Here is a 13,326-nt window from a genome sequence, read left to right as displayed (position 1 = left end):
ACCTTGTTCCATATTTTTATATTTTGAGAGTGGCTTTGTAGTACAGGGATCTTTTTTGATTACCTTACGCAGTTAAATCATATTCAAAACTCTGTGGATTGTTTCTTCCTTATGGGCATTAAGTAAACTTTCTAAATTTGGTTCAACATATATACATCTTAAACCTTAAACTGGGAAAGGTGTTAGCTTATGTTCTTTATAAAGTCAAGAATGAGAATATAGATTACTTTCTGAAATATTTCTAGAATGTCATGTATGACATTAGCTGAAAAGAATTCAAACTTTCTGAATGTCCAAAGTTAGTATAATTTAAAAACAAAACAGAGACTTCCCTGGTGGTGCAGTAGCTAAGAATCCACCTGCCAATGCAGGGGACACGGGTTCGAGCCCTGGTCCAGGAAGATTCCACATGCTGCAGAGCAACTAAGCCCGTGTGCCACAACTACTGAGTCTGCGCTCTAGAGCCTGTGAGCCACAACTACTGAAGCCCGTGCGCCTAGAGCCCATGCTCCGCAACAAGAGAAGCCATGGCAATGGGAAGCCCGCACACTGCAATAAAGGGTAGCCCTCATTTGCCACAACTAGAGAAAGCCCATGCACGGCAACAAAGACCCAGTGCAGCCATAAATCAATTGATAAGTAAACAAAGCAAACTCCAAAAACAAAAGAATAAAAACAAAATACAGACTTAAGAAAGCAAGCTTCTAAGGATAGGGAAATGAGAAACAGTATTTAGGTAACACCATAGCTATCAGTATGGGTGATCATACCTTTCGGCGTTCCTGGAACAGTCCCGTTTATACTTCTTGTTTAGGAGTGATTATTAGTAGTACTTTTTTTAATCTCAAAATTTCCCCTGTTCATTAGGCTTTATATTCATGAATATTTTTTTTCCTCTTCAGAATGAGAAATGTTAGAGCTGAAAAGGAGGTTAGCTGATACTGGGTTCAGTCTCTTCTTCCTAAAGTCATGTGGCTAGTTAATGATTGAAGTGGAACTAGAACTTAGGTCTCCTGATTCCCAAGTCTATGCTTTTTCCTACTATAAAACTGTATGATATAGTTTCTCTGATTCTGTTGAGTTATGGTAAAGAACTGTCTGAATGACCTAATATTCTATATTATTGAAGATTTTTATAATTTCATTACATCTAAATACTTTTGTCGATCTAAGTCATGTTTTACAGGAAGGTTGCTTTGGTTGCTATACAGAAAGAATCGTGGGTTGGGGAAAGGGGGAGACTTCAGGCAGACAAGGTAATTGATAGGTTGTTGTAATAGTCCAGGAATGAGGCATTGAAGACCAGATAAGGGTAGTGGCAGTGCTGCCTGTATAAGAGCCAATTTTCCATTAGGTTTTAGTGATGTGTTAGATCAGTGGTGCTAAGATAACTTTTCATAAATAGTCTTCTGTAATTAACGCTTGCATATTACATTTGCGTATTATGGTTTGTCACGTAGAAGGATGTACTTAGATATTTTATACAGATTTTCAAAAGTCTGAATGGTCGATCATAATGTGAGGGATGGTTCCTGTCAAGATAGCAGAATAGGTGGTTGTTCCAGGAATGAAAATTCTATAAAATATATCTTTGGAATGTATGATGCTTTGTGAGGTGGTTTTTTTTTTTTTTAATTTTAGTTTCTGTATATTTTTAAGTTCTTTATTAACTTAAAGGACTTGCTTTTTAAGGAGTTGCCAGAGAATGAATGCTTACCTATCAACCCATTTCTTTTTGCTGTAACTATGGTGGAATTCTTTGCCATTTAGATAATGACGTTGAGATTCTCCACTTCTGCTTTTCACAGTTTCTTTAGCAGCGCATGTGTACTTTTCATCCTTTATTTCTAAAGTCCATTCATTTTCTCTTTTCATCCCTTCAAGTTGCTAATTCATTTTCTTTCATGTAGATGTAAGAGATGTTTTTTGTTGTTGTTTTGTGATTTTGAAGAAAAAATATCAAGGTGTGCTTGATATTAAAGATAATGAAGGGTGGAAGTGGAATGGGAAGAGATGAAAGAAGAAAAATGTGGTATAATAAGAAATATATTTGGTCTTCATCCAGTTCCTGGCACCGAGCTCCTAAAACCCTTGTAATTTCCTAAGTGATAGGAATAAGCTTAAGCCCTTTCTGTCACACCTGAGTAATGCTATTGAGGTGATTTAGGGTGGGATCTTCCCTACATAGCCTCAGGGATGGGGCTGTTCACCAGAAAGACAAAGTGATTGGAGGGTTGGAACTTCCGGCCCCACCCACCAACCTCCTCGATGGGGGGTGGGGTGGGGATTAAAGCTCTATAAAAACTCTTGAACAACAAAATTTGATGTTTCCTGGTTGATAAATGAGCCAGGAGGGTATCTAATCCCAGTTCTAAGGGAGACAGAAGTTCCTGCTATCAGAACCCTCTGGACCTCACCCTATGTACCTCTTCATATAGCTGTTCATCTGTGTCCTTTATAATAAACTGCTAAACGTAAGCAAATGTTTATCTGAGTACTATAAGTAGCTCTAGCTAATTAATGGAACATGAGGAAAGTGTCATGGGAACCTGCAGTGTAGAGCCAGTTGCTTAGAAGCACAGGTAACAGCCCGGACTCTGACTGATGTCTTAAGTGAGGGCAGTCTTGTGGGACTGAGCCTTTAACTTGTGGGATCTGATGCTACCTCTGGGTAGATAGTGTCAGAATTGAGTTAAGTTCGTAGGACACCCGCTAAGTGTGTGCTGGGAATTGGAGAATTGCTTGACGATGTTGGGAAGCACATTAGACAAACTGTTTTCACAAGGAATAGTGACTGGGTATGCCAGATTATAGTTATTTTGAGCCATTCCAGGAAAGTAAGTACAAATTTTCATCTGTCACGTTTAAGAACAGCAATCTGGAGTAATTCTTTTATTCTCCCAAACTTAGTCGTTTTATTAAAAGAGATAATTAGGAAATCAGAAAATGTGATTTTGGCAATTTGCTAATTCTGATTAGAAATTGGAACTGAGACCTAGTTAAAAAGTAAAGTTTTGTTTCTTGACAAATGTTTAATTTAATAATGACTAACCAAAATGTGTACAATGGAGATGCTCATATATGTGAGATTTACCGTTGCACAGAGATTTAGATATGAACACTACCGCTGTGACCTAGAGTGAAATGCTGGTCAGTACTGCTGAACTGTGAAACCCAAATGATTTCTGTTAGAACCAATGAGTATTTTGAAGTCCTTTAGCCCAGTGGTCCCCAGCCTTTTTGGCACTAGGGACCGGTTTTTTGGAAGACAGTTTTTCCACAGATGGGGTGGGGGGTGGGGCGGAAGGCGGGGGTGGGGGGGTGGATAGTTCAAGCGGTAACGCAGGCGATGGGGAGCGGGCAGCGGCAGATGAAGCCTCGCTTGCCGCTGCTCACCTCCTGCTGTGCGGCCCGGTTCCTAGCAGGCCCAGTGGTTGGGGACCCCTGCTTTAGCCCATGAAATCCTTTGTCACCTCTTTCAGTAGATTGTAAATTTTAAGTATTAACATCAGATTTTAACATAGAGAATCCTACAGATTGCTAAAGCTTATAAATTAACTCCTTGGGTTAGCATTACACAAAATTAAAACGTCTAGTTTTGGAACTATCCAACTTTGTATCACTGAGTAGTATCCCCATATGTACTTACTGTCTTGAGGCTCAGATGTTTCTCTGTTCCTTTTGACCCCATGTTCCTCAGGCCTCCAAACTTTTGGGCTTCCTCTGTTTGCCTGGCCCCTGATTGTCTACTTTGTGTCAGTCCTGTTGATGGTTGTACAGAGAGCAGAGAAAATAGTAGTAAATTGGTTGAGAGGCCTGGTGAGGGGGGTTGGGAATGAGGCAGAATTTGGGAGCGAAGGAAAAGAATAATTGAGATATTTCTTGCAGTTCTCCTCACTTTTGCTTTTTTTATACTTCTGTTTTGGTTTCCTTTTTGTTTATCATTGTTTTGTTTTGTTTTTTGTTTTCTCCAGAAACTCCATTTCATTTTACTTTGCCTAAAGAAGGTGATGTTATTCCACCATTGACTGGTGCAACTCCACCTCTTATTGGGCATCTAAAATTGGAGCCCAAGAGACACAGTACTCCTATTGGTGAGTGATTAAAATGTAATGATGTTTAAAGCAGAATTTCTGAGATATCATTCTTTATGCCAGTGATTCTTTTATATCTCAGGAGTTGGGCCTGCTGATAAGATTGATTTTTGTCTTAGGAAGAATAAGGTTGTGGTGTCTGATTCCATGAGTTTACTCCCAGGAGATGTTGAGCAGTGATGAGAGGAAGGAAAGAAAGGATGGAAGGAAGGAAGAAAGAATATTTATAAAGATTTTATTCTATTACTTGCAAGGCCATAGACTCTTGAGTGCTAAGCAATGATATAGAGCTGTTTTATGAGGAAGAGGTAGCAGGTAGGGTAGAAGTACTGTTTATTCAGGACCTTGGCTAATCAGTCTGCTGCTTGACAGGGGAAGAAAATTTAGATCCTCCTTCCCTGAAGCAGCTGGTAGTCTTCTACATTAACCTATTTGTTTTCTCTAGTCAGTGCTGGGAGGTAACAATCATGCCGTCTGGAGTCTCCTGCTACCTATGCTTGATGCTGGCAGATGTGGGTTGGCTGAGGGCTCATGCAGCATCCTTTGTCCAGATGCAGAAGTGGAACTGAATCCTGTTGCTCTTCTTAAGACCAGGTGTCAATACTAGTGCGTAGTTGTTGATACTTGTGACAGGATCTATCCTAGGAATCCTCTTCAATCCTGCAGAGCTATGGAGCCAAACAGGCAAATTGATGACCTTGAATTGTTATTTTTCATATTTGTATTTTAGTGTTCTTTCTTCCTTCCTTCCCCCTGCCTCCCTTCTTTCAGGTATTAGCAACTATCCCGAAAGCACCATAGCAACCAGTGATGTCATGTCTGAAAGCATGGTGGAGACCAACGACCCCATGCTTGGGAATGAAAAAGGAGATTCTGGGGCTGCCCCAGAAATGGGTGATCAGTTGTGTCTGAGAATGAAATTGGTCAGTCCTGAGACTGAGGCGAGTGAAGAGTCTTTGCAGTTTAGTCTGGAAAGTAAGTTTTATTTTGTATTAATCTTGGGTAACTAGTAGCTCCACATCTTCTGGAAGTATTAATTATTTTTCTTCTAGTTTTAATGATGATACTTTTATAATTATAAATGTATTTGTAAAGTCTTATTCTCATGAATTTAATTCTTTGTTTTAGGCTAGTCACTGTTAATGTTACTGCAGATGTTCTGTTTTGTAACCTCTGTGGTACTGCTTGTATCTCTGTATTAAACTTGTGTCTATATAAACTAATTGGTTTTCATAATCAGAAGGAGTTCAGAAGTGGGTAGAAAATTTAGGATTGTGGATTCACATTGTAGGTTTATGTTAGCTATTTCCCACATTAATTGCAAGTTGTTTGGTATGGCTAGAATACAGAGAAGGTATGAGGGAATGGCTGCAAAGTCGGGACTAGGTTCTGAAAGGCCTTTTACATCATGCTGAACAGCTGAAGAATTTTAGGCAAGGGAGTAATATGATCAGATTTGCTTTTTTTAAAGGATCAGCTGAATGTTTGAAAAATTTGTGCCTTTGTTCATCATTCCTTTCCTTGCCCATTTTCTATTCTGCTGCGGGCAAATGCAGTCTTTAACCAGGAAGTGGGGTCATTAGTAGTGGGGATGGAGGTGAGGGGATGAATTTGAGAGATGAATGTAGAATAGAGAGGACCTTGGGACCAGTTAAATATGGAAGCAAGAGAGAGGAAAAAATATAGAATGACTTTATATCTACATTTTGTTTTCATGATAGCACTCTGAAGTAGATATCCTTATTTCCATTTTATTGGTGAGAAAACTGAGAGTAATAGAGGTTTTAAACCTGAGGTTACAGTAATTGGTAAGAGGTGGAGCTGGAGTGTGAATCAGATCCATCTGACTCTAAAGCTCATCATTCTTCCATTAGGTAGTTTGTAAAAGTGGTTTAATGGCGTTAGAAGAGGAAGAAGTTTTATAAAGGAGATTGTAAAGGAATATTCCAAGAAGAGGACTAGGAGAGTATAACGCCATGGAAGCCTAAGGGAAGGAGAGTTAAAAGAAGACAACAATGTTATATGCAGAAGTGAGGGTCTAGTAAGATATATCTGAAAATGTACACTGGACTTGGCAATTAGGATCCGTTTGGTGACTCTAGCAAGAACTACTACAGTATAGTGGTTTGGGTAGGAGCTATACTGAAGGTAATTGAGGAGTGAAGGGGAGGAGAAGAGGCAGCAAATGTATTCTACTTTTGAGAAGTTTATGTGAGAAAGGAAGAAAAAATATGGCAAGTTAGAGAGAAATACAGGACTGAAGGAGTTTTTTTTTTTTTTTCATTTTTAGACTGAGGGATACCTGAGCAGGTTTATAGATTGAAAGGAAATCTCCAAAAGAGAGATGCGTTAAAAATGAGACCCCTGAGAGAGAGATGGAAGGGGAGCTTTCAAAGACCACAGATAGAGTGAATGGACTTGAATAAGGATTTCTCATTCTCTGAGACCAAAGAAAAGAAATTTTAGCTAATATATTTTGAGTTCTTACTATATGCCAGGCATATATTCCATACATGTACAGCTCATTAAATCTCATAACAAACCTGTAAAGTAGATCCTATTGTTATTCTCATTTTACAGCTAAGGAAACTGAGGCACAGACAGGTTGGGCATGTTCTCTAGAGTCACACAGCTAGTAAATAAAGTAGCCTGAATTCAAAGTAGTTCCAAGAACCAGAAGTCTGGTTCTGAATTATAGTGCTATTCTGTTTCTCAGTGCTTATTGATTTGAAAATTAGAACCTCAGTAGAAATAAAGTATTTCATGTTTCCATCCTTACTGTCATCTTCTCTGAAATCAAGTAGGACTTATCAAGAGAGAGTACATGGTAGCTTTGAATCTTTAGATTTGAAATTACAATTGGGAAGACCTTTTAAATGGAGCTAAATGTTAAAGATGACCATATTAGTAAATTTTCCTACCTTTCCTGATAATCGGGCACCATACTCACAGTTTTCCTCATTTTATCCTCACAACAAACCTATGAGGGTTGGTCTTGCAGCTTGTGGGATCTTAGTTCCCAGACCAGGGATTGAACCCCAGGCCCACAGCAGTGAAAGTGCAGTGCAGAGTCTTAACCACCTGGACTGCCAGGGAATTCCCGTGTTGGTCCCTTTTTATCCCTATTTTATGGATGAGGAAACTGATTCAGAAGATGAAGTTTACCCCCAGGTTGGACTGCTAAGTGCTAGAGCCAGGGCCTGAACCAGGTTTCTGTATCAGAGCCAGTGCTCTAACCACCAAACTTCAGCTGCCTCCTTGATGGACTATTCAGATTATATTGGGTTATGACTTATTTTAGAAATGTTTAAAAATATTTGTTATTTTCTCTAAGGCTGGAATGAATTGTAAATGAACAAATTTTAATCCCTAGGCATTAGTAGCATTGCTTTGAGACTATGGGATTCTTTTCAGTATGACCTTTAATTTTTGCTACAGATTCTTTCTTGAAAATGTGTTTTATTTTTCAAATATCTATCCCAAAAGCACTTTGGGAAGAACTTGAGTACCTTCTATGTATGGGTTCTTTTAAAACTGTACACTGTTTAAAATTTGTGCATGAACCTGAGACATTTTCCTACATAATTGATTTTATTAAAGTTTTTCCTTTTTAAAAAATTTTTATTGAAGTTGATTTACAATGTTGTGTTAGTTTCAGATTAATAAACGTTTTTAGAAGTTTTTTAATTTGTTTTAAAATTTTTAAATTAAAATTTTTTTGTTTATTAATTTTGTGTTTTTTTACTACATAATTTTTTTACTTGTATGAGAAGAGATGGATTGAGATTCAGAAGTTTCATTTTCATTTTTAAATGTTACTACTTAGTAATTCATTATATTGTATTTCTGGAGAAACTGAATAGTCTTCTGTAGGAAGTTTGAAAGAAAATTGGTAGAAGTCAGAAAGACATACCTGGTGGCGCAGTGGTTGAGAGTCCGCCTGCCAATGCAGGGGACACGGGTTCATGCCCCGGTCCGGGAGGATCCCACGTGCCGCAGAGCGGCTGGGCCTGTGAGCCATGGCCGCTGAGCCTGCGCGTCCGGAGCCTGTGCTCCTCAACGGGAGAGGCCACAGCAGTGAGAGGCCCGCGTACCGCAAAAAAAAAAATGATAAGTCTTTTCATGTTCACTTATTATTCTTACCCATTTCCTTTTTATTATTTGTTGCAAATACTAGTAAAGCAGGTTTTTATTTTTCATTTTTATTATTAATTTTTTATGTCTTAGTGAAAGGAGGCCTTCAGAAGCTTCTGAAATCCAAGCATTATTTTAGAGTATCATTGGGTTTGAGCAGGTTTTTAAGAGAAGGTTTTAAGGTGTGATACTGAGTTCTGTTTCTCTTTCCTTTCTTTACTTGCTTTTGTTTTTATTCAGAGCCAGCAACTGGTGAAAGAAAAAATGGATCTACTGCTGTTGCTGAGGCTGTTACCAGGTAACCAGAGCTGGTTGCTATTTAGAGTAGTTTAATATACAAAGCCACTGGTAATGAGGGGAAGATAATTTATCAAGAGAGGAAAAAAACTTAAAATGAAACTTCAGCATAAAGGGTTTAGCAGTGTGTTGAATGTAACCCTAGGCTTTCTTATTAATACTTTAATAAAGCTTTTGCTATACTTAGAATAAGATATTTAATGGTGTTTCCCTTTCTCCCTTTTGTTCATGTGGGAGTGCCATTTCTTCTTTTTCTGTGGGTGAGATTGAGATTGTTTTTGCTATTGGTGAGGAAACAGGGTTAACGAGATAGCCATAGACCTTTTTCCTTTTAAGGTCTGGCGCTGCTGCCACACCCCGCCGCCCCCCCCACCATAGCCTCAGGCCATTTTCTCTTCTGCCTGCCAAATTAGCTACAGCCTTGAAGTGTTATTTTTGCTTTGTCATGAATGCTGTAATGCTTTGAGGATGAGTATGACCCCATCCTGAGGCTCTGGTGGTAAGCTTTGCCATCTGGTGGCCGTGAGAATAGAATTGTTTCATTGGTTTCTGGCGTGAGTCATCCAGTATGAAAATACTACCAGCGGTTGTTGAAATATAAGTGAGGATTCTTAAATCAGGCTAGACAGGTACTGTACGTAAGTAAAGCGCAGGCTAGGTGCAAGAGCATGAAATGTTGACGATGATGGCCAGCTGAACGTGTGTCCCATTTAAAAGGGGGGGTTAGCCCTTGCTCATTTCCAGCCGGTCATTACCATGCACACCTACTGCTGCCAAATCTTTAAATTTGTAAAGAGAAATCAGGATTTTTAAAAATAAAATTTCCTGCTTGTCTGTAGACTAAGTTTGATCCTTAGTTGGAAGTTTCTGACCCATCTGAATCCTTTGATTTGTACCAAGCTGTGTCTAGAGAGATTGGTTGTTTTCTGAGTTTTTGCATATTTAATCTGAAAGATAAGTACCTTTGAATTCTTATTCAGTTGAAGACTCTTTAATGATATGTTGAAGAAATCTCTTTGGTTTTAACAGAATTGTGTACCCGACACAACTTGTTATTAGTCTGTACATGTGCTTGCTAAGAGAGAACAGAATATGCTGCTGAAGATTCCTGGATCCTTTGGATGGAATGTAGGGATGGAAAAATAGGGGAAAAACTTGAGGCAGAGGGTTGGATTGGTGGATCATGGAATGAGATTCACTGGTATTGTTGTGAAGCAAATTTTGTATATGAGAATCTAGATTTTAAGAATCTTTGACTATTTACTTTACCATTGGGTTCACCATAAGAAATCATTTAAAGTAAGCTCTGTAGCACGTAGCACAGTTTAAATGATCACTGCTTCCTCTGCATTTAGGTGAAGCAGTACCGCTGTTTTTAAGTGTTGTCTGTAACTGGGCACTGTTCAGATTACTTGCTGCCATCTTATTTCTCTCTCACACATTTCATTATTGAAGGTTTCAAGCATATACAAAAGTAAAGAGAATAGTATAATGAACTACCATATATTCATCACCCAGTGTCAAAAATTACCAACTTATGACTAGTCTTGATTCATTTATAAATACTTCCAGCACTCTCCTCTCCACTGGATTATTTTTAAGCTAATTCTAGCATTATATCATTTTATCTGTAAATATTTCAATGCTGTCTCTAAAAGATAAGAATTCTTTACTTTGAACTTAACCACAGTACTACTATCATGCTTTTAAAACTGACATTGATTCCTTAATGTCATCAAATATTTCGTATTCAGATTTTTCAGATTCAGAGAAAGGATTTTATTCTCTCTGTGCCTAAAAGGATAATTTCCAGAGGTACTTTTCCTTTCAGAACTAACACAGTATATTGCTTTAATTTGTTTCTTAGTCCCCAGAAGACCATGTCTGCGTTTAGCTGTGTCTGTGAAGCCCCGCAAGAGGATGAGGCTCGAAGTCAGGATTCCCCCTCTGTACCCATCAGGCAAGCATTATTTTCATAGCATCTTTTGGGCTACATTGATTCACAAAATGGTTGGTAGCAAAATCTGGAATATACTGCTACTGTTTTGTGAACTTGAGCTTACTCTTTTATCTGAGGGACTGTGACATATTCTAGGTGGATTTATAAATAAGAGGTCAGAAATTTTATTAAATATTTTATAGATACAGATTTTTGTCTTTATCTGCCAGTTCTATCAATTTAAAATGATTCAGTCTTCATAAACTTATGAAAATATATCATTCTGTATTTCTAAGATTATTTCCTTTTACTTAGTTTGAAAATGTTTACTTTTTTAATTAACTTTATTTATTTATTTATGGCTGCGTCAGGTCTTCTTCGTTGCTGTGTGCGGGCTTTCTCTAGTTGCGGTGAGCGGGGGCTGCTCTTCATTGCTGTGCACACACTTCTCACTGCGGTAGCTTCTCTTGTTGCGGAGCACTGGGCTCTACGCGCGTGGGCTTCAGTAGTTGTGGCTCGTGGACTGTAGAGCACAGGCTCAGTAGCTGTGGTGCACAGGCTTAGTTGCTCTGTGGCATGTAGGATCTTCCCAGACCAGGGCTCGAACCTGTGTCCCCTGCATTGGCAGGCAGATTCTTAACCACTGCGCCACCAGGGAAGTGCCGAAAACATTTACTTTTAACAGACTTTTTATTTCTCTTTAATTTCCCATATGGCAAAACTGAGATAGATGTTCAACATCTCAAATTTAAAGTTTGTCAGACTCGATGGAATTAAAAAATTCCCATAATTTCTTTACTCCTTCATCTCTTAGAACAGCTCTGAAGTGGGAAAAAATTTTTTGAATTACAAAGTATTTCTTCTCTATTAGAAAAGTATCTTGTTTGGAATATGTGGTTCTTATATTTAGTATAGGGAAATAAGTAATGGCAATGGAATAAGTTTGTATTATCATTATGAAGTGGAATCTTTTATCTCTAGAAATCAATGATTTTGTAATTAGGGAATATAATAATGTTTTGTCAACAGGTATATTCCTAATAGTGTTATTTGCAACATAATTTATTTTTTTCTTTTTTTGTTGGCTGCACCGTGGCTTGCAGGGTCTTAGTTCCCCAACTAGGGATTGAACCCACGCCCTCGGTAATGAGAGTGCAGAGTCCTAACTACGGGACTGCCAGGGAATTCCCTGCAGCATAATTTCTGTGTTCCTTACTGATAGAAATATTTAAGAGAAACATGTCAGTGCTTTTATTGGACATTCTGATGATTAAATGTGAACTTGTTGGTATTTTTGGGAATCAGATAGCCCAGATGATATCCTCTGTTGTATCAGGAGGCTTGTTAGGCGAAATGCCACCTTGTTTTATTCCAAAAATGGTATGGTGTTGACCCAGCAATTAGGAAATTAATTGATCGCATCGTATTGCCTTCCTATTTTAAAATAGAGACTTTTTTTTAAACATATTTATTGGAGTATAATTGCTTTACAATGGTGTGTTAGTTTCTGCTTTATAACAAAGTGAATCAGTTATACATATGTCCCCATATCTCTTCCCTCTTGCATCTCCCTCCGTCCCACCCTCCCTATCCCACCCCTCTAGGTGGTCACAAAGCACCGAGGTGATCTCCCTGTGCTATGCAGCTGCTTCCCACTAGAGACTGTTTTAAAATAGAGAGACTAGGATGCTGGTGATTTTTGTTCAACCTTGGTAGAACAAGGGCCTGAGAATCCAGCTGTTTTTTGTTGTTGTTGGTTTTTTTAAAATTTATTTATTTTTTATTTTTGGTTGCATTGGGTCTTCGTTGGGGTGCACGGGCTTCTCATTGCAGTGGCTTCTCTAGTTGCAGAGCACGGGCTCTAGGCGCATGGGCTTCAGTATTTGTGGCTCGCGGGCTCTAGAACACTGGCTCAGTAGTTGTGGCGCACGGGCCTAGTTGCTCCGCAGCATGTGGGATCTTCCTGGATCAGGGATTGAACCCGTGTCCCCTGCATTGGTAGGCAGATTTTTAACCACTGTGCCACCAGGGAAGCACTCCAGCTGGTTTTGATTCCAGTTCCTCCGCAGACAGACCTACATTCAAAACAGAATGGTTAGAAATTTATTAAATATGGAGGTTTTTTCTTCCATGTTTCACTTTGGATTAATTTTACCCAGGCTTTCCCTGCTAAAATTTGCTTTCTTTGTATCAGTTTTTAAATCTGACATATAGTGACCAGAGTAGAATTGTGTAGCTGGAACTAATGAAGAAAGAGAAGTGTGGTCCTTCTTACAATTATTGAATTTCTTCTGTCTCTTTTCTGGTACTGAAGTTTCCTTCTTTATTGTTTCTTGGGAGATTAATATACCACATCTTTATGACAGATGTTTCTTGGAGGGAAGTGATTGTGATTTGAACATCATTTATTTATTTGACTGATGCTAACCCAAGAAAGATAGATACCAAAATTCTGGTATTTGACAGGAATCTGCTGAATATTGCTGATGTTGCAATGAGATACCTTTAGTCTTTAGAGAGAGAGGAGTTCCAATTAACAGTTTGGGAGAAAAAAGCAGCCTAATATTTGTCAATTAAGAATTAAAAAGTCAAAAATAAAACAAAGAAAAAAAATAAAGCTTTGTTTTAGAAGTAAAACTCTATTCGGAAGTTCTACACTAAATAAATAGCTTCTGAGGTAAAATGTCTAGGCTTGTTTAAAGTGCGGGGAACAATGGTAATTGAATTCTTGAAATGGTTAATCAAGTCTTGTCCCTTCTAGCTTTTGGCTCACTTTCATTATTGCTCAGCTGTTGATACTTTAGATGTCTTAAAGATTCAAACATGGGTATTCAGTTCATACTTTGTCTTATGCAACTAATA

At 38.4% G+C, this 13,326-nt stretch overlaps 1 protein-coding gene across 1 annotated transcript in view; it reads left to right on the top strand.

Annotated features, from left to right (window-relative positions):
* Window positions 1–13,326, top strand: part of TP53BP1 (tumor protein p53 binding protein 1) — a 66,671-nt gene that overhangs the window by 26,834 nt on the left and 26,511 nt on the right. Inside the window, exons 13-16 of the mRNA XM_082835912.1 lie at window positions 3,975–4,094; window positions 4,866–5,069; window positions 8,469–8,526; window positions 10,393–10,485. Of these exons, the coding sequence (XP_082692038.1) occupies window positions 3,975–4,094; window positions 4,866–5,069; window positions 8,469–8,526; window positions 10,393–10,485 (475 nt within the window). The remainder of the gene's footprint in view (window positions 1–3,974; window positions 4,095–4,865; window positions 5,070–8,468; window positions 8,527–10,392; window positions 10,486–13,326) is intronic.

The sequence above is a fragment of the Leucopleurus acutus genome (genome assembly GCF_964270905.1).
Source record: "Leucopleurus acutus genome assembly, chromosome: 1".
Taxonomy (NCBI): Eukaryota; Metazoa; Chordata; class Mammalia; order Artiodactyla; family Delphinidae; genus Leucopleurus; species Leucopleurus acutus.
Note: the sequence above shows the minus strand (reverse complement) of the source record. Positions and strands in the feature narration are given on the sequence as shown.